This window comes from Sceloporus undulatus, chromosome 2, assembly GCF_019175285.1.
Source record: "Sceloporus undulatus isolate JIND9_A2432 ecotype Alabama chromosome 2, SceUnd_v1.1, whole genome shotgun sequence".
In the NCBI taxonomy this organism is placed as follows: Eukaryota; Metazoa; Chordata; class Lepidosauria; order Squamata; family Phrynosomatidae; genus Sceloporus; species Sceloporus undulatus.
In genome coordinates, this window is record NC_056523.1 from 61,073,487 (window position 1) to 61,100,437 (window position 26,951).

At 40.6% G+C, this 26,951-nt stretch overlaps 2 protein-coding genes across 2 annotated transcripts in view; one reads left to right on the plus strand and one right to left on the minus strand.

The window, feature by feature from the left end:
- TKT (transketolase) overlaps nt 1–12,882 on the plus strand; it is a 61,876-nt gene extending 48,994 nt beyond the window's left edge. Inside the window, 7 exon segments of the mRNA XM_042451019.1 lie at nt 205–369; nt 1,803–1,959; nt 5,889–6,019; nt 8,413–8,496; nt 9,107–9,200; nt 11,394–11,516; nt 12,535–12,882. Coding sequence (XP_042306953.1) covers nt 205–369; nt 1,803–1,959; nt 5,889–6,019; nt 8,413–8,496; nt 9,107–9,200; nt 11,394–11,516; nt 12,535–12,722 — 942 coding nt within the window. The 3' untranslated portion in view covers nt 12,723–12,882.
- A 2,601-nt stretch (nt 12,883–15,483) lies between these two features.
- Nucleotides 15,484–26,951, minus strand: part of TMEM40 (transmembrane protein 40) — a 29,016-nt gene continuing 17,548 nt past the window's right edge. Inside the window, exons 5-11 of the mRNA XM_042451022.1 lie at nt 23,987–24,022; nt 21,358–21,390; nt 19,617–19,685; nt 19,019–19,090; nt 18,864–18,938; nt 18,399–18,461; nt 15,484–16,648 (exon numbers count right to left, since the gene is read on the minus strand). Of these exons, the coding sequence (XP_042306956.1) occupies nt 16,629–16,648; nt 18,399–18,461; nt 18,864–18,938; nt 19,019–19,090; nt 19,617–19,685; nt 21,358–21,390; nt 23,987–24,022 (368 nt within the window). The 3' untranslated portion in view covers nt 15,484–16,628. The remainder of the gene's footprint in view (nt 16,649–18,398; nt 18,462–18,863; nt 18,939–19,018; nt 19,091–19,616; nt 19,686–21,357; nt 21,391–23,986; nt 24,023–26,951) is intronic.

Below are 26,951 nucleotides of genomic sequence, written 5' to 3' on the forward strand. Positions count from 1 at the left end.
AAAAGACATTGTGTTTGCACCTTTTGGATGGCGAAATAAAGACATTGCCACAGTGTGTACTTTCGAGTTTGTTATACAGTGAGATATTGGTTATTTGCCGCTTTTTAAAATGTATTTGATGATTTTATTTACAGATGTTAGTTACTTAATTAATAATCTTTTTGTAGAATATTTGAGCACAGTTTGTTGGTTTCCTCTTCACAGTTTGCTACCCGCAAAGCTTATGGATTGGCTCTTGCAAAACTGGGCCATGCCTGTGACCGTGTGGTTGCTCTGGATGGGGATACAAAAAATTCTACTTTCTCTGAGCTCTTCAAAAAAGAGCACCCCAGCCGCTTCATTGAGTGCTACATTGCTGAACAAAACATGGTAAGTTCTTCCAGGATGTGCAGTGTTCTAAATAACAGAACAGATAAAGGTTTACCAGATAAAGTGCTATCCTGCTTTATAAATAATGTACTTGGAGTTGCTCAGTACATCAAACAACAGCCAAGTTGATTCAAGATCTCAAGCCATATGTTCTTATGTCATACTTTGACCATTCCCACAATTCTGTTACTGTGTCTTTTCTTCCCTCTCAATGGCTGTTTCAGTCTTCATTCTTCCCTTTATCAGGACCTGGGCAGCCTGAAGCCTCGCTCCTTGTATCCAGTCCACAGTTGCTTTATTGTAGAGCTGTGTATGTCGGGCTGCTCTAACAATAACCAGCAGATCTGATGTTTTATGGAACTTGAACAAATGTCTATGGCACCCTCAGTGAACACATCCATGATGAGCGATGCTTTTTAAAACTTCCACTCTTTCACTAGCGTGACTTAGTAATCAAGTTTTGAAGTATTTGGTATATTGAGAAGCAGGCCAAGGAGATGGTGATGTTTTGGATTTTCAGTACAAGGCAGGGTATGCTCACTTCTAGGGGCAGTGAGAGATAAAGCCACCGTTTCTTAAGGTTTGGATGCTTCACAATAGATACCATTTATCAGAGATGATCAAGGTATGGTCCTCGGCCACATCTAGCACCACTAGCTTTTTTTTCTTGCAGCCATCTATCTCCACTCTCAGGTCTGCCCCATGTCCTCCCTCAACATGTCTGAAGATCACCTTTCAAACAGGCTGAAATTTTCTCCTGCACTGTTTAACGTTTCAAAAAAAAAAAAATCAATCAATTTTTTACAAACAGGTTAACTTTTGAGTGCTTGAAGGAGGTTTTTTTTTTGGGGGGGGGGGTTAGCTGGAGGGCCTCAAGAGAAAAAAATAGGGCCCCAGAGCCACCCCAGTTGCCCAACCCTACTCTGAGACAGTGGATGGCTAAACACTAACTTGCAAACTGATTAATGGTTCCAAATCAGAGGCACCTCATATTCAGCAAGCTAGTTCCAGTGAAGCTTAAATCAATCTAGATATGAATACCTTCCAGCTCCCCACACACTTCACACCATAATCTTCTTCAACTGTACTATTTGGATATTGAGCCAGTGCAGTGTTGTGGTCAGAGAGTTAAACAAAGAACATGGAAACCTAGATTCAGGTGCCCACTTAACCATGAAACTCATCAGCTGGCCTCAAGTCATTCTGTTTCTCTCAACTTCTTTCTCTTGCTGTCAGTATAATGTATTTTGTAAAGATAAAGTGTATGTGTTTGGGAGGGGAGAAGATATATTCCCCTTGCAGAACAAACAGCATATAAGCATAGCTCTGTGTGTATGTCTTGTAAAATATTTGTATGCTTCAGAATATGACAGACATTGTGTTGGCATTCAGTTCATTTTCATCTCTCCTCCTCATTTTGCCTTCCTCATCAGGTGAGTGTTGCTGTTGGTTGTGCCACCCGTGACAGAAACATTGTCTTTGCTAGCACCTTTGCCACATTCTACACCAGGGCATATGATCAGATCCGTATGGCAGCCATTTCAGAGAGCAACATCAATCTCTGTGGATCTCACTGTGGTGTGTCCATTGGTAAGCATCTTTAAATGTTTTCACCAGGGTGTCAAAGCCCTCAAAAAGATTAGGCACATACACACAGCAACTCATAAAATGAAGTTGTCTAAATTCATCTTTGCTTCCTCATTTCTCATTCATTTCACCCATGCATCAAGTAGGACCTTAGTGAAAGTTACTTCATAAAGTTGTGGGTACCCTGTCTCTCCCCTGCTCTTAAAATTATTATCCCAGTAAACGCATTTGATTTTTTTATTTGATATTTGTTTCACAATACAGTTGGTGATTCCTCAGTATTTAATAGCCTGTAAATGTGAAAGCCAGCATGGTGTAGTGGTTTGAATGTTGGACTATGACTCTGGAGACCAGGATTCGATTCTCAGCTCAACCATGAAACCCACTGGGTGAACTAGGGCAAGTCACATGCTCTTAGCCTCAGGAAGGCAATGGCAAACCACCTCTGAATAACTCTTGCCAAGAAAACTTCATGATAGGTTCACCTTAGGGTTGCCGTAAATCAAAAACAACTTGAAGGCACACAACAACAATTGTAAGAGTCAGAATGGTACAAAAAGAACCAACACAGCATACCAGTGTGACTGTTTGGACTATCTTTCTGGGAGAACAGGTTTCAAATCCCTGCTCAGCTATGGAAACCCATAGGGTGACCTTAGTCAAGCTTTAGACAATTGCAAACATCATCTGAAAAAAAATCTTGCCAAGAAATTCCCATGAACGCTAAAGTTACTGTAAGTCATAGGCACATAATAACAACAATGGTAACAAATTTATTAATGCACAGAAAATCAGGAGGTTATTTGTGGGGAGGGGGGAGAGAGAGATGGAAATTTTTGAAGGATAATTTTTTGTCTTTCAGCCAGCAGCGATCAACAATAAACGTGTTCTGTGTAGAAATCCTGCCCCCTGCCAAAAGAACACTTTCTTCTAGAAATGTCATTATAAACATTAGAGAAATTGCATTATTATTCGTTTAAAAAAGTGCTAGATATTTCAGAGGAAGGAATTGGCAAAACTACCTCTGAATATTCCTTGCCTAAGAAATCCCTGTGAAATTCATAGGGTCTCCATAAGCTGTCAAATGACTTGAAGGCATGCATGTACACACACACACACACACACACACACACACGTAAGACAAGGCTGCCTTTGAGTTTAAAGAGTAGGATGACAAGCCAGAATATCGCTTTAGTATATATTGTCACTTTTTGGTTTGGCCAGAGATGACCTTGGCTGGAGGGTATCCTATTTGCATTGTCCAAAGGTGACCTCTGCTGGAGATTGGGATTGCAATTACTGCCCCAGATAAGGTCATGCAGAAGTATTTCCAGTGCATAGACTCATATGAGTTGTTAGCTTAAAAGTCTGAGACTATTGCAAATCAATCAGCCATCTTGTGCAAAATGGCTGCCTGTCTGTTTACTTGCATAGTGTGTTGGGGGCAGGATAATGGTACTTGTGCCATTTGAAATAAGACAGAGTTTGGAACCTTTTTATTTTTTGGACCATCAACTTCCAGAACCTGGGAATCACTTTGTAAGTAACTTCATTTCCCCCAAACCCAAACAAATAATTTCCAAGCTCTGCATTAATCTATAATAAGTCCACCTTTCCCCCTCTACTCATCAGCTTTACAATAAGTAGCTGCTCCTTCCATCAGCACACCTACACAGAACAAACAACCATGCTGCAGTGATTTTACTTGCATTATAGTCCTCATCTCCAAGCCTCAGGAGTCTAACCAGTAGCTCCTTGAAGCTGTAAGTGGGCATGCTACACTGCATTTAATTATTGCACTATCTGGAGCCCAGGCTGTGCAATTTGAATTTAGACCACTTGCATAGCTCTCCCTTCCCTACTTCCTATCTTAAGGGCTTCTCAAGTTGCATGTACAGCTTGACATATCACCCAAACACTGCTTGCTACTTATTGTTGCCCATCCATCCATCCATCCATCCATCCATCCATCCATCCATCCATCCATCTGTATTTTGGAAATGAAGCCAGCTAAGCTGATGGCTTATCAGTCCTTTGATTGACTTGTCAAATGATCTTCCTATTGTCAGCAATCTGTGCATCCATCAGAGACAGACTGATGGAATTTTAGATGTATCACAGTATGTTCCAGAATGTGCTAGAAAGCTCTGTCCATTTTAGTTTAGTTTCCAGTGACCATAACACTTTACTATTGGGTTAATCTGTGGAACACTCAAACTATAAGTGTAGGAATAAAAAACAAAAACAAAATTGAACTTTCAGTCTTCTATTGATTGCTATTGTAGAAAATATGAAGAGGGTTTTCCTTTGTCTGGACAAACGTTGGGATAAATCTGTTTTGTCCTTTGTCTCCAATTATAAGAGGCAACTCTGATCCCTTCCCAGCTTATAGATGAAGCATGTTGTACAGATATGGTTTCATACAATTGTTACAAGCCATTTATTGTAAGAAACTTCTAGAAGAGGGGGATTAGATTAGAGCTCAGTGGAAGTTTCCATGTTGACTTAACATTGTGCACAAAGTTTGTATAGGAAATATGGACAAGGACTGAATGACCCAGCTCTTGTTTGAGAATATTCATCCAGGGCTTTGCTTGCTCGCTGCAGTATTTCAGTATTGTTTGCCCCAGACATAAAATATAGTTTGTTTCTATTTTCCTTTTGTCATTTTCTTCAAAGGAGATCATAATTTCCAGTCACTTCTTCTAGGAACACACATAGGCTATTCACAGGCTAGTGCCTACATATTTCAGTGCAGTTAATATTTCATGTTTTTTCGTCCTGCAGAAGGGAAGGTCATTCTACCATGTTTTGCAGCCTGAAACCTGTGCTTTGTTTCTGCACATGCCTCAGACATCCCCCCCCCTGATTTTTCAGTAGAACCTTTGTAACCCTTAATATAAAGACTAGAAGACAACCATCACTTAATTCTGAGGGATGCTTGTGTACAGTAGGAGCTCTAATTCTTACCATTTCAAGAACAAGCATCCAGGTTGTAGCTATGAGGGCAATGCAAAATGAAGGCATTGCTCCTTCAGATAATAATTCTGCTCAAGAAATTTTCCTTCAGTTCTACATTTCTAGTATTGCAGTAACTTAAACCTTCTATTGAGGAGTGGGCAAAATTAGCAAGGGAATGTGAATGTAGCAAATGTAAGAATTCTAGCTGCTTTAGGGCTGTTATTCCACTTTTACTGCTATGGCTGACTTCTGCAGAACTCCTGTGAAGGAATCAGTTCAGCCAAGAAAGAGGTAGGAAAAAACCCGCATGGAGAAGACTTATTCTAATTTCTGCCAAAAGTATGCATGTTCAGCTGCAGCTCTTCCTAACTGCCTTTTGCAGAAGAATGAGCCTAGAACCTGGCCTTTGCCACCAACTGTCCCTCCTATTAACATATCCCTAATTATGTTGCATCTTTTGTGGATGTTAATTGTAAGTCACTCTAAGAATCAGTGTTGCAACATGTTTGGAATGGGTGAGACATTCTGATGGAATCCTGAACTGTTCTGTCCTCTGTCTAGGACTGGGGAACATCTGCTCTTGTTATGTATATTTTTCTTTACCTTCTAATTATACTACACAAAGCTGGGTTCTTACCTTCTTTTATAACATACATATGAGTATATTTTCCTATTTCCTTTTGCCCCCTTCTCCCTTTGCATCTTGTCCCAGATGATACCTTTGTTTTTTGTTTGTTGCTTTTGTTACTGTTTCCCTTGATTTTCCTTTATAACCCTAGTTTTCTTTCTTTTTAGTTTCCTTCTATCTTCTTTCTTTGCTATTTAGAGAGTTCCAAGTTTAAGGAGAAGATGGTAGGTTCTTTTCCATTCCTGTGAGTGTCTTACATTTGTTTTCAATGCTTTGTGTTTAAGAAGAATACAGAGAAGTTATTTGTTCATTGTTAAACTGGTATCATCCTTCTACTTTTTAGGCGAAGATGGGCCTTCGCAGATGGGTCTGGAAGACTTGTGCATGTTCCGTGCCATTCCTAACTCAACCGTGTTTTACCCCAGTGATGCTGTTGCCACTGAAAAGGCAGTAGAATTGGCTGCAAATACAAAGGTTTGTAACTCTTCTTAGTCAGGGAATACTTTTATCTCAGTATTTTTCTTTGGAAGAAATAGGGCCCGAACAGACAGGCCAAAATAAAACTGTTTCTGGTCACTTTGGAGGTATGCTGTTTAAATGACTCACGCATCTTAAGAGGCCAAAAAGTGCACCAAAGCTGCACTCCAGTCCTTAGGACTAGAACTTGGCTTTGGTGTGGCTTCCAGCCTCTTAGGATACATGCATCATTTAAACAGCATACCTCCAAAGTAACCCAAAGAGGCTTTATTTTGGCCTGTCTGTTCAGGCCTTTAATCCCTATTCACATGTTGGTTCTGAATATATAGAACATGTGGAGTAGAGCGCATAACTGTGCAATGTGTTAGCCTCGTCCTATTATGTTGACATATTTATACTAGTATCTGAACAGAGCCTACATGCACGTGGACATAATTTATTTTTTGTAACCAAGAGCTTGCGTTTTTTGAATTAGTCTCTTCTCCACTCAGGTTTGGGTGTGCCTAACAGAATGAACCAAAGTTCCTTGCTATGTCTGAATTGAGAAACTATAGTTTTCTTTGTTTGGAACAAGCCAGGATTGTAAACCATAGTTTCAAATTCGGTGAAGATCTGATTTGCCCTGAAACTGGATAAGTATACTTTCCTATTTAAGTATAATGGGAAACTAAGGGTCATTAGAGACTTTCTCACTTATCCAGAGTATCAAGAAGAGTGGAAGGGAAGGACATGTGAAGATAAAGTGTGTATGGAAAATGTCTCATGATTATCTCAGTCTCATTTTACTAAGCTGAAATGTAATAATTGTGTGACTATTCCTGTGGCATCCTGTCTTTACCCCATTATTTAGGTTTGAATCATGCTTTCATCCAGATGTTGTACAGCAGCCTTCATGGGAAATAATGTTTGGCATCCCTACAATTTCAAATGAAATTAGTGTTTGCGTCCACAGTAGAGTATGAATCCCTTTCCTAGGAATGGAAAGAAAATTCAAAAATATTTTTAAATGGTTGAAAAACATGAAACCTTGACAAGAAAAATCTTCCACTGACAAGAATCTTCACAGTTTGAGATTTATTCTGCACAAAATTCACACATGGTTGTTTTCTGTTAAAAATAGGTCTTTTGTGCAGGAAAGTTTTCTGTGCAGAAAAAAAAAATGTTTTCTATGCAAACCAATTATATATGTGTCAGAGGGTGGAGGAGGGAGATCAGTTGGGTTGGGATCCCACCGCAGAGAACAACACCCTTGAGGACCCTGGAGACACCCCGTGGGATGAAGGAGGGGCAGCTAAGGGAGAAGCAGCTGGACCTAGTGTGGAACCGGGAGAGGGGGTGGCGTCAAGGGATAGAAAGGGAGAGCCGGGAGGAAAGGGAGGGGGAGAGGAGCCGGAAGAAAAGCTGTTGGAAGGAGGGTACAAGGGAAAGGAGACGGGCTACGAGGAGGGCATCGAGGCAAGGGTGAGTGAAGCTCTGTCGGCCGAGATTAATCGGCGTTACTTCAGGGGTCATAGGACCAGTCTGGGTAGGAGTCTGGAGGGCCGACCTGTAGAGCAAAGTTGGTGGCCACCACACCCCACGGGCTCGGACCCTGAGCCTTACATAGCCCGTCCCGTGCTGCATCCCGGACCCCGCCTTCTGTGGGACATCCGCGGGAGAAGTGCCTCCACAGCCCAGGAAGCCTCAGGCTGGGCGCGGTGCGAGATACTTCCTGCTCACGAGAGTGCTGACTTAGGAGAACTATAGAGCCCAAAAGGGCGAAGTGACTCTGGGCTACAGTTAAGACCCAAGGAGGACTTTGAGTTTATTTTGAAGAAAGGGCAGTGAAGAAACTCGCCCATTGCTGTTGCCTTCGGGCCTGTTTAAGTTGTGTTTATTAAAGTTGTTCCAGCATCATCCCGCTTTTCGGTCTTTTTCTCCATGGAACCTATGGGACCTCCGCCTCCTCCCCTAGAGGGGACCCAGGGCCCGGCGACAATATGATTTTTCTGCAAAATAAGTCCTGAATGGCTTCGAAAACTTTTTTTTAAAGATTTCCTTGCATTGGGAAGAAAATTGCCAAAATTACTTCCATTTAAGAGAAAATTGGTGAAGAATTATGTTCCCACTCCCTTTTCACTGACATGCTACTTTTTCATGCATGGGGAATATTTCAACATGTGGTTCTCCACTTGCATTTCAAACTGGTAGTATCCAGAAGACTAGACCATGTGCATTTCCTGTTTTATTTCAGCCTGGGATCTGGTTAAATGAGTTTCATGATTCATAAGTCATTCACATTTTTAAAGACTTAATTTTTGAATGGAATTGAACTGTTTTTCTGTTCTGACTTTGAAGTTTCAAGTATTGCAACTGACCTTAAAATCCATACTATCTTCAATTTAAAACAGGGTATCTGTTTCATAAGGACCAGTCGTCCAGAAAATACTGTGATTTATGGCAGCAATGAGGACTTCCATGTTGGACAAGCCAAGGTGAGTACCCTCTTGAAAGGTACTTGAACTATTGATCCTTATTCAAATAGTATGGACAGAATTATACATGCACTACTTAGTTACGTGGATACCTTAGTTGCATAGCTAAGTAACATTTCCAGGCTTGTCCACCCCTCCAAATCCTGGCTTACCAGGCAGCAGATACTGTGGGTGACAGGAGTGAGTCTGCATTCTTGTTGATTGAAATACAGAAGACTGAGACTTCCACTCCCATCCTACAATTGGTTTCCAGTGCAAGAGTCAGAAACAGCATCCCTGTTGCAATTCCTCCTTGTACTGGTGGTCACTTCCAGGGGAGGGGTGGAAATATCAGTCTGCTGCATCCTAGTGGACAAAAGAAGAGACTTCCTCTTACTCATAGTGGCTGCTGCTTTGACAGTTGGAATTGGGGATATAATCCCTACTTATTCCCACACTATTGAATATGTTGGGACTGGGTATATGAATCAGTTATGAATACATAATACTATGTAACACATTCATAACTGCGTCCGTGAATTCCAACCTATGACTTTAGTTTTCATCAGCTTTAAAATGCACACATACACAATCTGTACTATTTCTAATTTGTGTTTAATGTTTTTATTAGGTGGTATTCAAGGGTAAGGATGACCAGGTCACAGTTATTGGAGCAGGAGTGACCCTGCATGAGGCATTGGCTGCAGCTGAACAATTAAAGAAAGGTGATTGTATACTAAACTGTCTTGGGAAATGTATTGTAGCTATCTTTTGGGGAAGAATATTAGGCATATAGAGAGGGAAATAAGAGGTTTTGTAAAACTGCAGTCCAGTTGCTAGATTTTGTCTTAGAGCTCAGGTGACATTACTTCAGATCTTGCTTCATCCTTAGTAACTTGGCCTTGGCAGGTACCTGAACTTATATAATTGGTAGCTTCATATGGATTTACATTGTCCTGCCTCCTCAGTCCCTCTCTGTCCCATGGTTTGCCTTAACAATGTGACATCATATCTGCACCAGATCTAATAACTACTGATGCTAACTAGATTTCCTTTTAATGGGAATCTGTTAGTAGCAGTCATGGTTAATTTAAATTGCGGACTTAACACTATACAGTATGATACAAACTATGGATGAAAGAGGGCAAAGATAATGATCTAGTAGTATACTCTTAGTAATTAGAAATGCTGTTTCTTAATGGATGCTTGGACCAGTTACCAGGTTCATTGATTTCCCTGCTACGCACACAAGAACCCTGTTAACAGAAAAATATTACGATTTGAGTCTAAATATATTGGCATCTTCCAACAGAGCTCTAAGAGATGTTATTTTCTGGAATAAGGAAATCTAAGTACTGGGTTGCTTACAAGACAATAACCTAATTAGAAAGACCAATTGCAAATTATAGTACTAAGAAGCTAATGCAATTATTTCATTAGCTAAATTAGCAGGCAGCTCTTTAAGAAAACTGAAGGTTAACAATGGCCTTGTGATAGCTTGATCTTTAGATATTCCATAAACTAGCTTCTTAGAATCAAATTGTTTGGCTCTGAATAGTCATTTTTCACACTCTTAAAGGTGTGTGAAAGAGAATGATTCCTACTAGGGGAAATGATGCTACAGAATTCATGCAGCATCTCACTATTCAAAGTATAATGTAAGGTTGAACCTATTCAGCAGAACTCATGTAATGTTTGGTCCCTGGGATGGTTAAAGAATGGCAACACCCTGTTCCTGCTCTCATTGGAGCCCTGGAGCACAGTGATTAAATGTCGGTACTGCAGCCACTTACTCACAGCCACAAGGTTGTGAATTCGATCCCAGCCAGGAACTCCAGGATCAACTCAGCCTGGCATCCCTCCCAGGTCACTAAATGAATACCCAATTTATTGGGGGCAATTAGTTTACACATTGTAAACCGCTTAGAGACTGTTTAGTTCAGTATGAAGTGATACAGAAATGTAGCTGCTATTGCTATTGCTATTGATTACAGTAGACACTAGTAGTTTACAAATCAAAGAAAGTGTCACTGCAGAATGACAGAACACTAACGCCACCCTAATAGGCATGCCAGTTCAGAAACTTTTGATCTTGCTGAGTTGCTGTCTACATTTTCTAATCTAGAGCTACAACACAATATCGTTGCCACAGTATTACTGCCTATCACAGACCTTTAGGATTTTAGATTGTTGATAACTGAATGGGAGAAACAGAAAATAATAACTGCCCCATCTGTGGCATATGTCATTTGGCTTGTCATTCCTTGATGATTCTGTGTTTTGTGACTGGTTGCTTAATGTGTGGTATGACTCCCAGTAGAAGATACTGCATTTGAAATATTTGCCAGTGGTGCCTGTGGTTTTATATCTAATTGATACTGCCATCACCAAGGCTCCTTTGGTATGATACCACTTTTTGATATGCCTCCCAACTGCTCGTAAGACTTTAAAGTGACAACTAGTGAGCCTCCATTTCTATCGTAGTAAGTTGGAGTTTTTGCCAATGATGCATAGATGCATTGGCACCAAATGTGATGCTTATGTTAAAATAGGACAGAAGCTAATAAAATACTTTTCTTTGTGATGGTTATTACACTAAGATCAAATTAGGACCATGGAAATGGAAGCTGTGAAACCTGAGTACATTAGGGAATGAAGAATATTTTAGAGGATAAAGAAAAAAAAGAAAGCATATCTTCCATAAGGTTAACAGTCTACCTGTTTTGAACTACATTCTGACCATTTTTAGAGGCAGATGCTCTATAGTTCCTGAGATCCTATGAGAATGTTTTGATAAGTGTGATTCTGTGTGATAGTAAATCTTCCTGTTTGCTTTTTGGAATTACAACTTTTGTACTTCACATTTTGATCAGCTGTATGCTCTGATGTTTGATCATATTTCTTCTCTTCTTCTTCAGAAAAAATGCCCATCAGAGTGATTGACCCATTCACTATCAAACCTCTGGATAAGAAAACTATACTTGAAAATGCAAGAGCAACCAAAGGCAGAATTATCACTGTGGAAGACCATTACTATGAAGGTGGGTCAACCTAAGCAAAAACATATTCAGTGTACAAATGGATTGCTCACTTTCCCATTTCTATTTATCTGCTTCAATGACACCTAGCATATCACCCATACAGGTGATGACTGGGCTTCTCTCATGACTGTCCTGACTTGAGCTGATTGTTTGGCTGTTCTTGCAAGTTCTGTATTGTCTGTCTCACTGTGGTGGATGGATTTATCTGTGAGCAAGCCACCACTTTCCCCTCCGCTGGAAACAAAAAATTCATAAGGCTTGAGGCATAAAATGTTATTTGATAAATATGCATCTGGTTCCTCCTTGGATAGACTGGTGGGTCACTGATTCCTTTATCCCAGGAGTGCCCAACTGCATGGCAATCAGGGGCCCAGACCCTCCTCTTTCCCCCCTGTGGGCTGCACCTGGGAGTGTACCAAAATACCTTCTTTGCCTTTATTTTCCCCACCCATATAGCAACCAGTAGTGACATGGCTTCACATTGTGACACAAGGGAAATGGGGGAAAGGAATGGAGGGAATGAGTTTTTATGGGGTGAGGGAGTTGAAAATGTAGGGTTTTTTGTTTTTGTTTGCATGTTTACATGCATTTGAGAGCTTTTTGGTCATGTTTTGTCCCAAAATCAGACCAAAAAAATTAACTGTTGGAACTGGTTGGGAGCTGTAAGAGAGAAGTCTGCAGCCCACATGCCATGCCTGTTCTGCCCAGTTAAGCCTAGAAGGTGTTTCATGATTCTCTTCTTTCCTGCTATTAATCTGTCCTAATCTCTTCTGCCCTACTATTGCCCTGTGTGGCCTCTTGGAGATTATTTCTTGAGTCTGGGCTTCCAAAGCACTACATCTGTTTGGAGAAAACTTTTTAGGGAAAAGACTCTCATGGGACAAGCAATTCTACCACATTTCTGATCTCCCTACACTGTCCATTGATTTCTTCTTAAATAACTGCATTAAGTGGCTTTTGAAGAAATGAAGGCAACTAGGCTTGGATTTATCATCTGCTGTGTATTATCTTCCTTTAGGTGGTATTGGAGAAGCTGTCTCTGCTGCTGTGGTGGGAGAGCCAGGGATCACAGTCACCCGCTTGGCTGTGTCCCACATACCAAGAAGTGGAAAGCCAGCTGAGCTGCTTAGGATGTTTGGCATTGATAAGGAAGGCATCATCCAGGCAGTGAAGATTGCAGTGTCCAAATCTAGAAATGCAGAATAGCTTGAATCATATTCCTATTGTGCTATGATGGAACAGTGTTTGAGGTTTAAAACAAACAAACAAAATACTGTAACGTTCAAACATGTGTTTCAAATTATATGCAGAGAGTTTTAATAAAAGAGCCGTCTAATGAAAATAAAAGCTTGGGGAATAAAACAATGTTTGGTTATTTTGCCAGTGAGTGTTGTCTGGGGGGGCGGGGATTTAATGACTCACATGCTCAGATGCTAGTGGTACAAAGTGTAAAGTACAAGTTGCATCCCATACCCCTAAATATGTGATACTTTGTGATAAGTTGTGATACTTCATTGTTACCACTAAGTATACCAAAGTACTTTTACATTTTTCTTTCTTCTCCAACCAGTCCTGGGATAGTAGGCTAGGCTGCTAAAGAGTGACTTTTCCCAACTCCATGCAATAAGGTCCCTTTTCACATTGTGCCATTACAGCACTATGGTTCCATTTTAACTGCCATGGCTCCATCCGGTGGTGTCCCAGGATCTGTAGTTTGGAGAGGCACTAGAAAATCTCTCTGACTAGGAATTCTAAACTTCTTAAACAACAAATCCCAAGATTCCACAAGATGATACTATGGTACTAAAATAGAATCATGGCATCATAGGACAGAGCACAAATCTCTTGTATTTAAACCGCTACTCTTCCTTTTACATTTTGTTGATACTGAGAATGGTTTTGGATTGTTTCTGCTTACTGCCTTGTGGATGAAGTAACATTTTTTCTTCTGCTCTACCCGTTGGTCTTGGATCTATATTGAGAGAAAGAAGGGCTGTAAGTAAAATAAACACAACAGCATTTTGAAGATTTAAAATGCTTTTCCAGCTGTTCCCACCTATGTTCTCTGGCAGCTCTTTCCCACTTGCCAGCTGCTTCAGTACATCTAAGCTGCTGACTCATACCTAGATGCAAACATCTAAAAGCAAACAACCATGTCTGTTGGCCTACAAAGACCAAGGGCCACATCTTTCTGGTCCTTGTTCCATCCTGCTGTGGTGACTGAGCTGAAATATTTTGGGCTGGTATTTAGCCTAGCCATTGTTCCTTTCAAGCAAACAGTGCCCCTGTACAGTGTGTCCTTGGGCTTTTCTGATTTTCATGATCTATTATTAGCCTGTTCAGTCTTCTATGCTCAGAGCAAGGTTGAGCATGCAATCTCAAGGGTATAAGGAAATGGCTCAGAGGTTGAGAGAGTGGAAGCAAAATACAATTTCTTATTATTTATTCATTATACTTATCTCCTGCTCTTTAAGCGGTTCAGGGAGGCTTGCATGTTGCCTCCAGATGGTCTGCCATCCAGGGACAGGCTTCCTTAGCTTCAAGATTTGAGTCTCTCTGTTAGGAGTTATGGAATGGCCTAAATTTAATCCCTGTTGCCTTCAATGTGACTGCAAATTGGGAGCAAGCTGGCAGGAAATGTGGCTTTCCTGAACAAGGATGCTTGACTTTTGGCACACATCAACCATATCTGGTCTTTGTTGTGATTGGATCTAGCTACTTATCCCTGGGATGGGAAGAGAAATAATTGTACTTTACAACACAGTTTTGTCTTTTTCATACAAAGGATCTACACAAAGAAAAGCATTGCAGCTTGCTTGTTTACTCAGAAGCAAAGCCTGTTAAGTTCATTGGCACTTACTGCCAAGTTACTCTCTGCAGGAGTGAATAGTACAATGGGCTGCCGAGGTGTGGATGCTCAAGTCCCATTAAATACAATGGTGTAGTAAAATGGTGTTTCTTATATGAAATAGCAAAATCAATGTTTGCTTTTTGGAATTTATATTTGAGTATTTTCAAGCCATGAATATGGAGGGTCTACTGTAAAAGCAACTGAATTTAACATTCAGCACCTAATCCAGCAGCATGTTCTGAGGGAAGTTTTTGTCCCTGAAAAAAATTGTGGTAAATGGTGAGTTCAGTCAAAAACAAAAATAAACACAAGGTTATCAGTGGTGGCTACTAAACATGATGGCCATATATTGTCTCCAATAGCAGTGTTAATACACCATTGAATGCCAGTTGCTGGAGAAGGTGAACAGGATGGTGCTATTGTACTTCCTGCTTCTTAGACTTTCATAAGCATCTGCTTGGCCAATGCAGGAACCAAAAGCTGGCCTAGCTCTCCTTTAGGTCTAATGCAGAATGCTCCTATGTTTTCAAAATATACATGGCCTGTACATGTACACAAAATATACACGGCCTGTTTTTTGTTGCCAATGTTAAAACTAATACTATCATTTTTTTTACCCTTCAGTGACAATACAGCCTTAACACAATTTTAAATTTGCACTTGGGCCAAAATTCAACAGAGCAAAGACAAAAGCCTATAGTTTTACTGTTGAAACCTGTTTTACCTAGAATCTTTTTGAGAAAAAGTTTTAAATTGAAAAGGAAATATTGTTAGGCAAATGGTTAGATTATTTAATAATTTCATATGTCTTTAGGTCTAAATTGTAGATAAATATTATTTCCAGGAAGGTAGCCAGGCTAGCCTGTTGCAACAAAAACAACAAAAAGTCCTTGTGGAACCTTAATGATTAATAAGGTCTCTTTTTCACAAGCTTTTGGGGACTACTACCCACTTTTATCAGATACATGGAGTGAAACTTCAATAGGCAGAAATTTATACATGGATGGGAGGATGTAGGCCCCGATTGAAATATACAAGGTATGAGCATGGCCAAAAGAGAAATAAAATCTTCAAAAAATTTATTAAACTTCAACAAACCAAACCAATTCAGGCATTTTACATACATCATAGGGTTCTTACTTTTCCTCCAGCCCTCTTAAGAGTGTTTTGCTCCCAACTGAAGATTTGTCCTGCTTGTGTTTTGCCAGAACAACTGTGAATGAAATGGGCCTAACAAGGGTTCACCCTAATGCCATGCATGCCAATTTATGCACAATCTGAGGACATTGTTGGACTTCAGTTCACTCTCATAACATAGATTGGGTATTATTAATGCAGTTGAAGCCAAATAAGTGCAGGAACAACAGGTGGTTTTGAAAATGCTGCTCCTTGAAGAGAGATGGGGGAAAGACTTCTGTCTGCCTTCCCCTTACAAATAACACTTAAAATGAAAGCATTATGTATCAGCTATTGTTTACAGTAAGTAGCATAGATTTATCTTACATGTCTTCCCTGTGTTAGTGACAACTAGGTCTGAATATGAGTCTTCAGCATGATGGCAAGAGGAAACACAGCCCACCAGGGATATTTATAGAAGCTCCATTATACAAGAAATGGACATTATTCAACTACAAAGGCTCTCGGCTATTGTGTACATTTAGGTGGATATATCAAGGCCTCATTCAAATTTCCCCATGTACTAACTGTTTATGTGCAATGGATGGGGTGACTTTTCCAATGCAGCCCTCAAAGGCTGAGGACTGTTTAATCACCTTGATGGCCACTACATGCACTATGCATTGTGTAACACTTCAAAATGGTGGTGGCCATGTTATGCATAATGAGCAATTATGAACACAGCAGATGCTAGGATAGTGGTTTTATATCTTGACCAGTGATTCTTAAACATCAGCCCTTCAAGTGTTTCAGATTTCAGGGATGCTGAAGTACAATAAAGACTGAGAAGCATGGCTCTAAATGATGTTAAAAACATGCAGTGCCCTGTGTGAGAAACTTTGTGCACAGCTGAATAACTGAAAGAGGAAAGAAATGTGAACCCCAGCAACTGTGCTCAATAGAAGAAACATTTTTACATACACATCCCATATATTACAACGTACATCAAGAGGAATAAAAAGAGCCATTGTTGTAGAGTTCTTTGCTCCAACTGAGAAACTATAGTTATCAGACGGGAACCCTGGAAACATTTCAGTCCAGTAAGCAAACAAACAGGCTTTGTGGGGCTGCCTTGAAGTCTTCCATTAGTTAACCTTTTTGAAACCTACACAGTATAATAAAGAAAAAAAGTATCAGTAAGACCATTTTTACCATACATCAAAGCAGTCATAGACAGAATAGGGAATTTGGTAAGGAAACCCAACCTCCAAATGGTTTACAAACTGACCAAGAAAATCCAGCAAATGTCGCGATCAGCAAAGGACAAGAGAGACCCTTTCACAGCTGCAGGAGTTTATCGCATACCATGCAGCTGTGGACAAGTATACATAGGGACCACCAAATGCAATGTTCAAACATGAATCAAGGAACAGGAGAGATACTGCAGACTGAGGGGCTCGACAGATTGGCAGGAAGAGATGCTGCCCCTTTCTGCCCCAGATCGGTGCCACCACAAACACATGCCACGGCACTGATCTGGCCTCCGTAGAGCACAAAAAGTAGCTGGAAAAACTGTTCCTTTTTGTTCCACTCAAAGGGGCCCATAGCTGACACAGCACCAGAGGTGCATCATCATGGCATGTCCCATGTAAATGGGCATGTGCCAAGATGGTGGCCCGCAGGTGGCATGAGGGCTTTGAGTATGGGGATGCTCAGCCCTCACCCCACCCACAGGCCGGCACTTTTCGTGGGTCTGTAAAGTGCCACAGTCAGCCAGAAAAAAAATCAGCAGTAGCAGAACACATTATAAACCATCCTGGGCATAAAATGCTATTTGAAAACACTGAAATTCTGGACCATGCCAACAACTATCAGGTCAGAATGCACAGGGAAGCCATTGAAATCCACAAATACCTGGAAAACTTCAGGAAAGAAGAAACCCTTAAAGTGAACAAAGATTGGCTACCAGTCCTGATTTTGCTGTTTTTCTCATTGCACATCCTCCCATCTTGAGGCCTTGCCATTCAACAATACACAGATTAACATGGAAATTATTCCTCTCAACCCAGGTCACACAGTGTGTGTGTGTGTGTGTGTGTGTACCCTCAACTTTCTTCCATGACAGCAATCTCTGAAGATGCCAGCTACAGATGGTGGTGAAATGTCAGGAATAAACTCTTCTAGAACATTAACACATAGTCCAAAAAAACCCACAAAAAACTATGGATGCCGGCTATGAAAGCCTTTGACTTCACATTTTCAAAGACCTATCCAATACGTATTTATCTATGAACAGAAACAGCAAAAAATATTGTGCAGAATTTAGATGTACATGAAGATTTCAGACATGAATCAGCAGGATTCAGGTTGTTAAGTTAGAATTGTAGTCTGGCATCCTGTTCAGTGATTAAGAGATCATAAGATGCACTTGCAATCTTGTAACTGCTGGGTATTTATGTTTTGGGTTGTTAGTGATCGGATGTGATCCCCAAACTCTACCCTTGCAGCTTAGGAGTGCTCCAGATGAAGCATTTCCAAGGTGCTGGGGAATTACACCTGCAGCCTTCTCCCAGTCCTATCATGGGGAGCAATGAGATGAGCAGTTATAACAAGATGTCGTGGGATCTCTCAAACTGCCTGTTCTTAATACACCCTATGACTGTGAGAGTGTTGCAGATGTCATTTGCCAGTGTTCCACTCTCCAACACTGGTTGGGATGCTGCCCGGCTACAAAGGTAGAGTTTTGAGTTTCAAGGTTGTGACTCAGCCTTCCATTCTTTCGTAGGCCACTAAAATGGGTACTCAGCTTGTTGGAGGCAATTGGCTTACCTATTTTAAATTGCTTAGAGAGTGCTGAGTTCACTGATAAGCAGTATAGAAATGCAAATGCTATTGTTATGAAGAGGGAAAAATACCTGGTGTTCTGATTCTCTGAAGCAGAGGAATAAACCCTTCCAGGATGCTTCGAATGCGGTACACTATTGGAAAACAATAGACAGGTGTTTATGTGCACAATCCCATAAATAGAAAGGAAATGAACAGGGACTTGTAATACTCTCCATAAACTAATGAGTTACTATTCCAGCTTCAATGCTATATGTAATATAAGCCTTCAGTCCTATTATTTATTTTATTTTAATCATATACTTCCTTTCTCTGTGCAGGATTTGTGAATAATGGGAGTTACTTTGGAGCAGGCCCATGTAGGTTGTGCTATAAAATCTGAGGCCTTACATCTAAGAATAAAGAAACTTATTTGCTATCTAAAACAAGGAATCTAAAATATACACAAAACACATTTGTTGTTATTTGCTGTCAAATTAGATTTCACTTTTTGTAACTCTATGAATGAGAGACCTCCAAGAAGACAAAACACTTACCAAGACCAAAATATATTCCAGTTGTTTCTAAACCTGCAAAGGTCATCAAACCAATACCAAGAGAAACTGTCCAATCTAAAAATATAATAATGAATATATTAATGTTCATTCTCTCTTGGCTCAAATCAAATCAATATATTCCAATTTTTACTTACCGTTATATTTGTAATAGCAAACTAATAAGGTCCCAACAGCAAAACAAAGAATAATAAAATGGAAGAATTCATCTGGAGTAAAAAAAATAAAAATAAAAGATATTCCATAAGATCAAACTCAAAGATGTAATTCATTGTTTATAATTTTCAAAACTTCCTACACAGTCAAAACTGCATAGTCCAAAGGTTTTGGAGTGTGAGTAATCTGATTATTGACAGCTGCCATTGTTAGTAACTGCATCCGACATAAATAATATATATATAAGTCTTCCCAGTGTATTATACACATTTAGATTTGAAAAATTTTGTGTCGGCAAACCTCTTACCCAGATACATTATAGATGCCTTTTTATTATTCACACACATGTAGAGATGCTGCATTAGGAGCCTATTCAGAGATTAATTGTTAAAAAGGAAACTGTTCACTTGTTAAGGGCTTTCAGTCTGGAAATTCAAGATGTGGAGTCTAACTAGGATTAATTATCATGCCAGGGGAAATTACGTATTATTTCACAATTCTAGATTGAAGCCTGACATTTAAAACAGGTATCTGTTTTACAGGGTTGGTGATTAAGTTTGTGATCAGATTACTATTTACCATCTTTTCGGATGCCCAGTGTCCACCATCTTGGGTGGGAGGGAGACAAGCAGGCACCATTTTCAGACACTGAAAAACAAAACTTGATTAAAATAATCGTCAGACAAATCCTTTTAATGCAAGTAACAGCTTGGAGCTAAAAACATTGATTTATTCAGCCTTTGGAGTTTATCACTTGTTTTATTAATTTGGCTTACCTCTCCCAGTTTAAATTTCAATTCGGGCTGCTTCTTGATCTTATCAGAAGTTTTTTGCTGCCTGAATAGAGCCGGGGTGCATCTCCACTTCCAGGAGAGCTCTGGCAGCCATTTTCTTAAGCCAGAAAACTCCTGGATCTGAAAAGAGCTGCACAGAGAGCTCATGGAAGCGGGGATGCACCCAGGCTGTATTCAGGTGGCAAATTCAGCAGCAAAAACCTTTTGATAAGATCAGGATGCAGCCTGAATTGAAATTTAAACCAAGAGAGGTAAGCCGAATTAATAGGTCACGTGATAAGCTCCTTTGTTTTGGTTCCCAGTTCCACAAAAGCTCTCCACATATATGGTGTCTGCCTGTCTTTCTTGGGGTTACTCCAGGGAAGGGAAATGATGGAAGGGATTTTGGGGAACAATGTGGGTTTAAGCAGTAATCTTATGAAATGATAACAGCCCTATTCAGACATTTTGGATGAAAGAGAGAGAGCTGGCTAGCCTTGCCCCACTTCATTGCCACTTCTATTTTATGAGGAGGACAGCCTCTATTTGTATGGTTATACAATCAGTGGCTTAATGATCCATTTCTAAACACCAAATATGTATTTGATGTTGTTGCAATCAATCCACATGCAGGATGGGTGTAAAGCATTCCTTGCCCTCAGTGCTGCAAGTCATGACATTATCCCTGTGTCAATAAGGAAACGTTTTTGATACAACGTGCATAGTCAGTTACCAAATATCTTTGCAAAGATGAGTAGGCGCTACCTTCAATGTTTATTTGTTAGGTTCCTCCTCCACCGCACTGCACAGCAGAAGGAAGAAAGAGCAGCAGAGAGGTAAAACACTAATATGATCTGACCTGAACGATAGAGACATATGAGACAACCAAGCCCTCCCACTTTGTGTCAGAGGACTTGCTTGGAGGAAGGAGATGGGTATACCGTATGGACAATCACTAAGGAGGGACCTTAGATATTTCCTGTGCTTGTACCGGTATCAGTTTAAGAAAATAATTTACAGAGGTGTAGCTATGAGATGGGAATCAGGGCACTGCCCCCCCAATAAGAATTCTGCCCCTTGTCAAAGTTTTCTTTATTCCCCAAACTGAGACATTGAAAATGGTTCATATCTAGAACTCGTATATGTGCTGTATTTGCATTCCCTTGGTAACATTTCCTGTCCCCTTTCTTTGGATGCTGAAACTCTATTTCTAAATGCTCAACTGAAGTTTTAAGTTAGTAAAATGCTAGAAATTTGGAGGCTGAAAAAAATTCTCGCTTGTGAGCAATGACATAATACCCCCTGCATAACTATATCCCAGTAGGCAACAAAAACCAAAAACAACATGTAAAGTATGTAAGAAAGTTTTTCCCCCTCTTTCGCACTTGAAGTCCTTCACAAAAGAAGATAATCATCCAGATCATGACAGATAGAGCAATGTTAAGCTTTTGTCACAAACAAATAAGTAACACAATACATGTTAGAAGAATTAAATATGACAAAATTCAAGACAAACACCCTCTTTTCAACCTGTCATTTACACTTACCAGTTGGATGTGCCTCTTCTCTGTTCATAACATCTGGAAAAAATTACAAGATACCATGTTATGAAAGAAAGAAAGGCAATAATCTGATTACACTGACCCCTAGAGGGAGTGTTGGGAGTTGTGTGTTTTTTTAAATAAAAAGTCATCTAGATGTCTGTTCTATTTGCTTTAAACTGCAGTAAACAGCTTCATAAAATCACAACCACATCCCTTCTTTATCCTACTTGGAGCCTTTACATAGGCCAAAAACAGACAGCCCTAAAGGGGAGGTGCCAACCCTTTGCTTGCTGGATCGGGACCATGGTCCCAATCTGGAATTTTCCAGCCCCAAAAGAAGCTGCAAAATGCCACTCCTGTGTTTCTTTGGCGCACTGTGTGGAAACACTGTGCCACAGAAATGTTTTGATGCCACCTGCCCTCTGGTTGGGTGGGGGGGCATGCAGTTGCCATGCCCCCACTCCACTCCAATGCTGGAGTTTCTTGCCGGTCTATACTGCCCCTTAAGTGCTTGTTCACACACTATGAGAAACAAAATATTTGATATACTAGTATTATGGTTCATGTGGCAGAATTCAGAGACATAGCCATGTTAGTCTGGAATATCAGTATGCAAAGGAAACTTGTAGCACCTTTGAGACTTACTTTGCAAAAGACATAGCATAAGCTTTCATAAACTGAGACCCCCACTGACACCCATCACAACTGTCCATACTATATTTAAGTCTAAGAATGTGTGGGTTTTTTGTTTTGTTTTCCTTTTACAGAGTTTGGTAACATTTTGTTAGTACTTTGCCCCTGCATGCTTAGGCCCATTTCACTTAGGGTACAATCTATTTGAATTGCAACAATGCTCAGCACTTAAGGAATTAAAGATACATTAAAGAGAACAATAGCAATAGGGTTTCCAGCATTACAGCTTCTTGATCTCTTATTTTTCTATTGTGACGTCTTTGAGATGTAAACTCATAGGGATTTTTCTAATCCTTTCCCTCATTTTCTCACTTGTAAGAAAGGTGAAACTACCTTAGGACATGTCTACACCAGCAGCTTAATCTGGGGCTAGTCCAGAGCACCATGCCCTGGACCGATCATGATGGTTACCACAGGCACTGAGCCAAATCTAATGGGCCATCATGTATTTGTGCACACAGGCCAGCCAAGCTGACACTGCATTGAACTTGCTGACCTGTTTACTGTTTTTGGAGCCTTCACTGCTGCTTCATCACAAGCAGACACACCATGTAAAGCCACTGCCACTTCTTGAAGGCAGAAATAGCTGTCTGGACATGTGATATATGAAGAATCTGGGCATCGATTTCTGACCCAGTGGCAGTGGCATGCTGGCCAGATTTTCACGGCATTCCAGCCATCTTTCAGCAGGCCATGTTCTTTCCCTGTACTTGGGAGTGGTATGGCTTTTGGCACGTGACAACTGGATCAAGTCAAACTTGACCAAATGAATCCAGGTTCACTCTGTTGTTTCCTGGAAATACCAGGATTTCCCTTGACTTTGCTTAATATGTACAAATTTGAGTTTAATGCAAAAAAACATGGAAGTAGCTGTACATTGCAAGGACTGCCTGCACCAGCTTTGGCCTGAGTGCAGCATTTTTCACCAGTGTAGACAAGTCCCTGTGTCATGTATTCACACCCTTAGCTAGATTTCCTAGCTTTAATGGAGTTCTTACAATAAAGCCTTAGCTTGTTTCTTTAGTGACTAGTGTCTTTACTTCTTAATCAAAATTGTTAGTTGCTGCACAGATGCCTCCTATATAATAGAAGAGTATTACTAAAAGTCACCATAGCACACTATTCTACTCTGTCCATTGTAGAATTTGACAGAAGTCCTGTCACACAACTAGAGAACTGGATACTCTTCCACATGGAAGATGCACAAGGCAGAACACCCTGGATAAACCAGCAGTATAAGTGAAATGGGATGGAGCCCAGCCCTTTGTCCCACTTACTTTCCTTCAGTTTGTTTCATTAAAGACACAGGACTTGGTAACATACGTTTGTGTGAACAATTTCGGTTGTTGTGTGCCTTCAAGTCATTTCTGATTTATGGCAACCCTGAGGCAAACCTATCATGGGGTTTTCTTCACAGGTTTCTTTAGGAGGGGTTGCCTTTGCCACCCTCTGAGGCTGAGAGAGTGTAACTTGTCCCCAAGATCACCCATATGGGCTCATATGGCTAAGTGTGGATTCAAACCCTGTTCTCCAGAGACATATAATGCTCCAGAGACAAACTACATACCTGGGGTAATGCTCAAACTACATACCTGGGGTAAAACCGAACTGAACATTGTTGTGATCATAGTATCAACCAATGATTTCCACTTCATATCTACTGAGGGCCACAATCCAGCAAGAGATTAGTGCTGACTCTGGCACTTGTCCTATATGTGGTTGCTGTTTAATCAGTCTGAGGAGCACAGGCAAGAAACAAAGACATCTACCTGCTTATTTTGTTCTATCAGTCTCTGCAGGAGTGGAAAAGTGATATCAAGAGAAGAGGTGAGGAAGAGGTGGACCCAAACAGAGCATCCTGTGCAAGGATTCCCAAAACATGGACAAACCATCACCAGTTGTTTGGGGTTTTTTTGTTTTGTTTTTTTAGATTACTTGCCTGTTTCACTGTATGGAACAACTTCACTGGATTGATCTAAAATGGTACAACAGAAAATTGCTGTTGGTTAGTTTGGCTGTCTAACTTGCACATTTATTTCTGTAAACATACAGAAGATTTGCAGATGGGCAATAGGAGCTTTATATGCATGGAATGGTAGCACCTGAAATGCCTCTTCTTTACCAGGCTGGGCCAAATGTGTTTCTGAGGCTCCATGTAGCCTCAGGCCCTAACACCACCCATCTCCCCGTTTCTGTGGTTTTGTGATTTTGTTGATTTCCCATAAGCAGAGAAGGGCTATATATGTGGGGGGGGGGGGGGGGCCCTTCAGATCAATGTGAGGGGCAGAGTAGCTCCATTACACAGGAGTTTATCACACGGGAGGAATTTCTCTTAATTTCGAATGAAAAGAAAGTGGGGCCAGTCAGTTCGAACGCATTCACGTGAATTCGCTAGTTCACTGAATTTATGTGAATTCGAATTGCGTTTGAACTGACATCCCATTGCCTGAAAATAGCTTGCCATTGCCCAAAATTGCGTGTGGTAGTCTATCGTGCAATAACATGAAACCCCATGATTGTGTTTGGGTTGCTATTGGATTACACTTCCAATTTCCCTTGTCTGATAAACTCCTTAGCATACAGGATTGCAGCCTGAGTGTATCATCACAATAAAACAAAAGCAAGCAGAAGTGAGGAGAGAGAAGAAAGTGAGCTGTGTTTTGAGGGGGTCATCCTTGACTCTTTGACTGCATTTTTGAGGGCTTGTGTGTAAGGGGTTGTTTGTTTACAGTCATGTGCTCTTCTTCTACTGAGTCACTGATTTGCTTGGCGGCAGAGCTAGCAGCCACTGGCTTTATATAACTGCTGCTTTAGGTCTTTGGAGCTCAGTCCCTGAGGGCTAGCAGCATGTGCAGTCATATCAGGAAGAGTTATTACAGTCTCAAAGGGGTGGGAAAAAACACAGCAGAGATGAAAGAAGTATGTGTCACTGCTCGTTGCAATGTGTATGCAATGTATGTCTTCTTGCCAGAATACTTCACTGACTACACTTGCAGCAAATGCAAACTGGTGGCTCTCTGCAAAGAGAAGATAAATGCAGCTATGTGTTAAGACCCTTCAGTGCATCAGAAAATATGTTGTGGCCCTCCTGGATGGAACAGAGGGAGAACTGATCCTACAGAACCAACAGGAAGAAACTGCCAATGAAAACGAAGAGGGCTCTAACACTGAGGGAGCACTCTGAAGGACAGTCACTGCCAGGAGCAGACTAGACCCAAGGGAATTGGAACCACTACAACTAAGCAATCACTTTCTACAGCTTTCTGAGGATAACAGTGGGAAAGAGGCACAAATGGGATACCAGCAGCAAGAGACACTGCATGCCAGGGAAGGAGCCAGCTTAACATCAACTGCAGGAAGAAGTGGTTGGACTAGATGGCCCTTGTGGTGTCTTTCAACTCTATGATTCTATGAAAAATACTGGTGATAAGGGATTCATTGCTCAGTGTTATTGAGGGAACTGTGCCAGCTGGGCAAGATGAATTGGGAAGTGTGCTGTCTTCCTAGTGGATATATCCAATTTGTCATTGACAAGTTGCCAAAGCTCATCAAGAACATGGAGCAGTTTCGTTTTCTTCTGATTCATGTGGGCACCAATGGCACAGCAAAGACCACCTTTGAGCACATCACTTGGGCTATAAAACTTGGCAGGAAAGTGAAGAGTTTGTAAGGACAGTTGGTATTCTCATCAACTTTGTGGAATTTATCACACTGAGGGTAATTTCAGCATTAAAAAGAGATTAAAGTGAATTTAAAGCATCCCGCAAATAAAGTGAAAATGGCGAGTAATTGCAAGAATGATTATCACACGCAATTGCGCAAATAAAGTGATATCAGAAATGCATTGTCATTGAAATCCTGAAAATAAAAAGATGTGCATTAATGCTTTTTTGTAGCCACTTTAATGGCTGATTTTGTGCGACGTCGTGTGAAATTGTTTCATGTAATTAAGTAATTTTTCCAGGATATTCATGGGATAAACTCCCGATCTCCTTTATGTGATAAACTCCTACCAGTGAAAGATAGGGACATACAGAGACAGAAAGAAACTATAGGTAAATGACTGCCTACATAGATGGTGTGGATGAAAGAGATCTGGCTTCTGGGGCCATTATTTTGCCTTCCTAGAGGAAGGACTGATGGCTACAGATGTGGTAGACCTCACAAAGAACAAGAAGAATGTTTTTGGCAAAAGCATGGTGAACCTGAGCAAGGCTTTACACTAAATCTTTGGCGGGAGGGGGTTTAGAGATGCCAAATTAAACATGTGTCCAAAAGCAAGTTCTAAGCACAAGGATGTTAATTCTAGAGGAGAAGCTGAGGGAGAGAATAGGAACCACAGTAAAACTCACATAAGAAGAAAGAACAAACAATGTCTATAAACCAGTGCACAGAGTTTGGGAAACAAACAAGATGAGCTTGAAGTCATTGTGCAGGAAGTTAAAGACAGACTTGGTGGGATGCCTCCTGTGGCTCAAATATAACAATTGAGTGGTGCAATTAGTACAAAAAGAATATATGGAGATGAAAAGGAGAGAGAGTAGCATTATATTTAAAAGACAAATTCAGTTATATAGAAATCCATGCGAGTGAGCAAACGGGACCTGTGGAGTAAAGGTCCATTTACTATTTGGGTAAAAATAATGGAAAAAAGAAATAAAACCAACATTGTGGTAGGAATTTACTACAGGCCACCAAACCAAGATGAAGTGGTGGATGAAAGAAATCTCAGAAATCTCCAAGAAGCAAGAACTGGTAGTAATGGGGGACTTAAGTTATCTCCAGAGTCACAGTCCAACATTCAAACCAGTACCACACTAGCTCTAAATGAGTTCAAATTTCAGATGAACTGCATCCCAGTATATTGAAGAAACTGGCTGGCATGCTTTTTGAACCACTCGCTA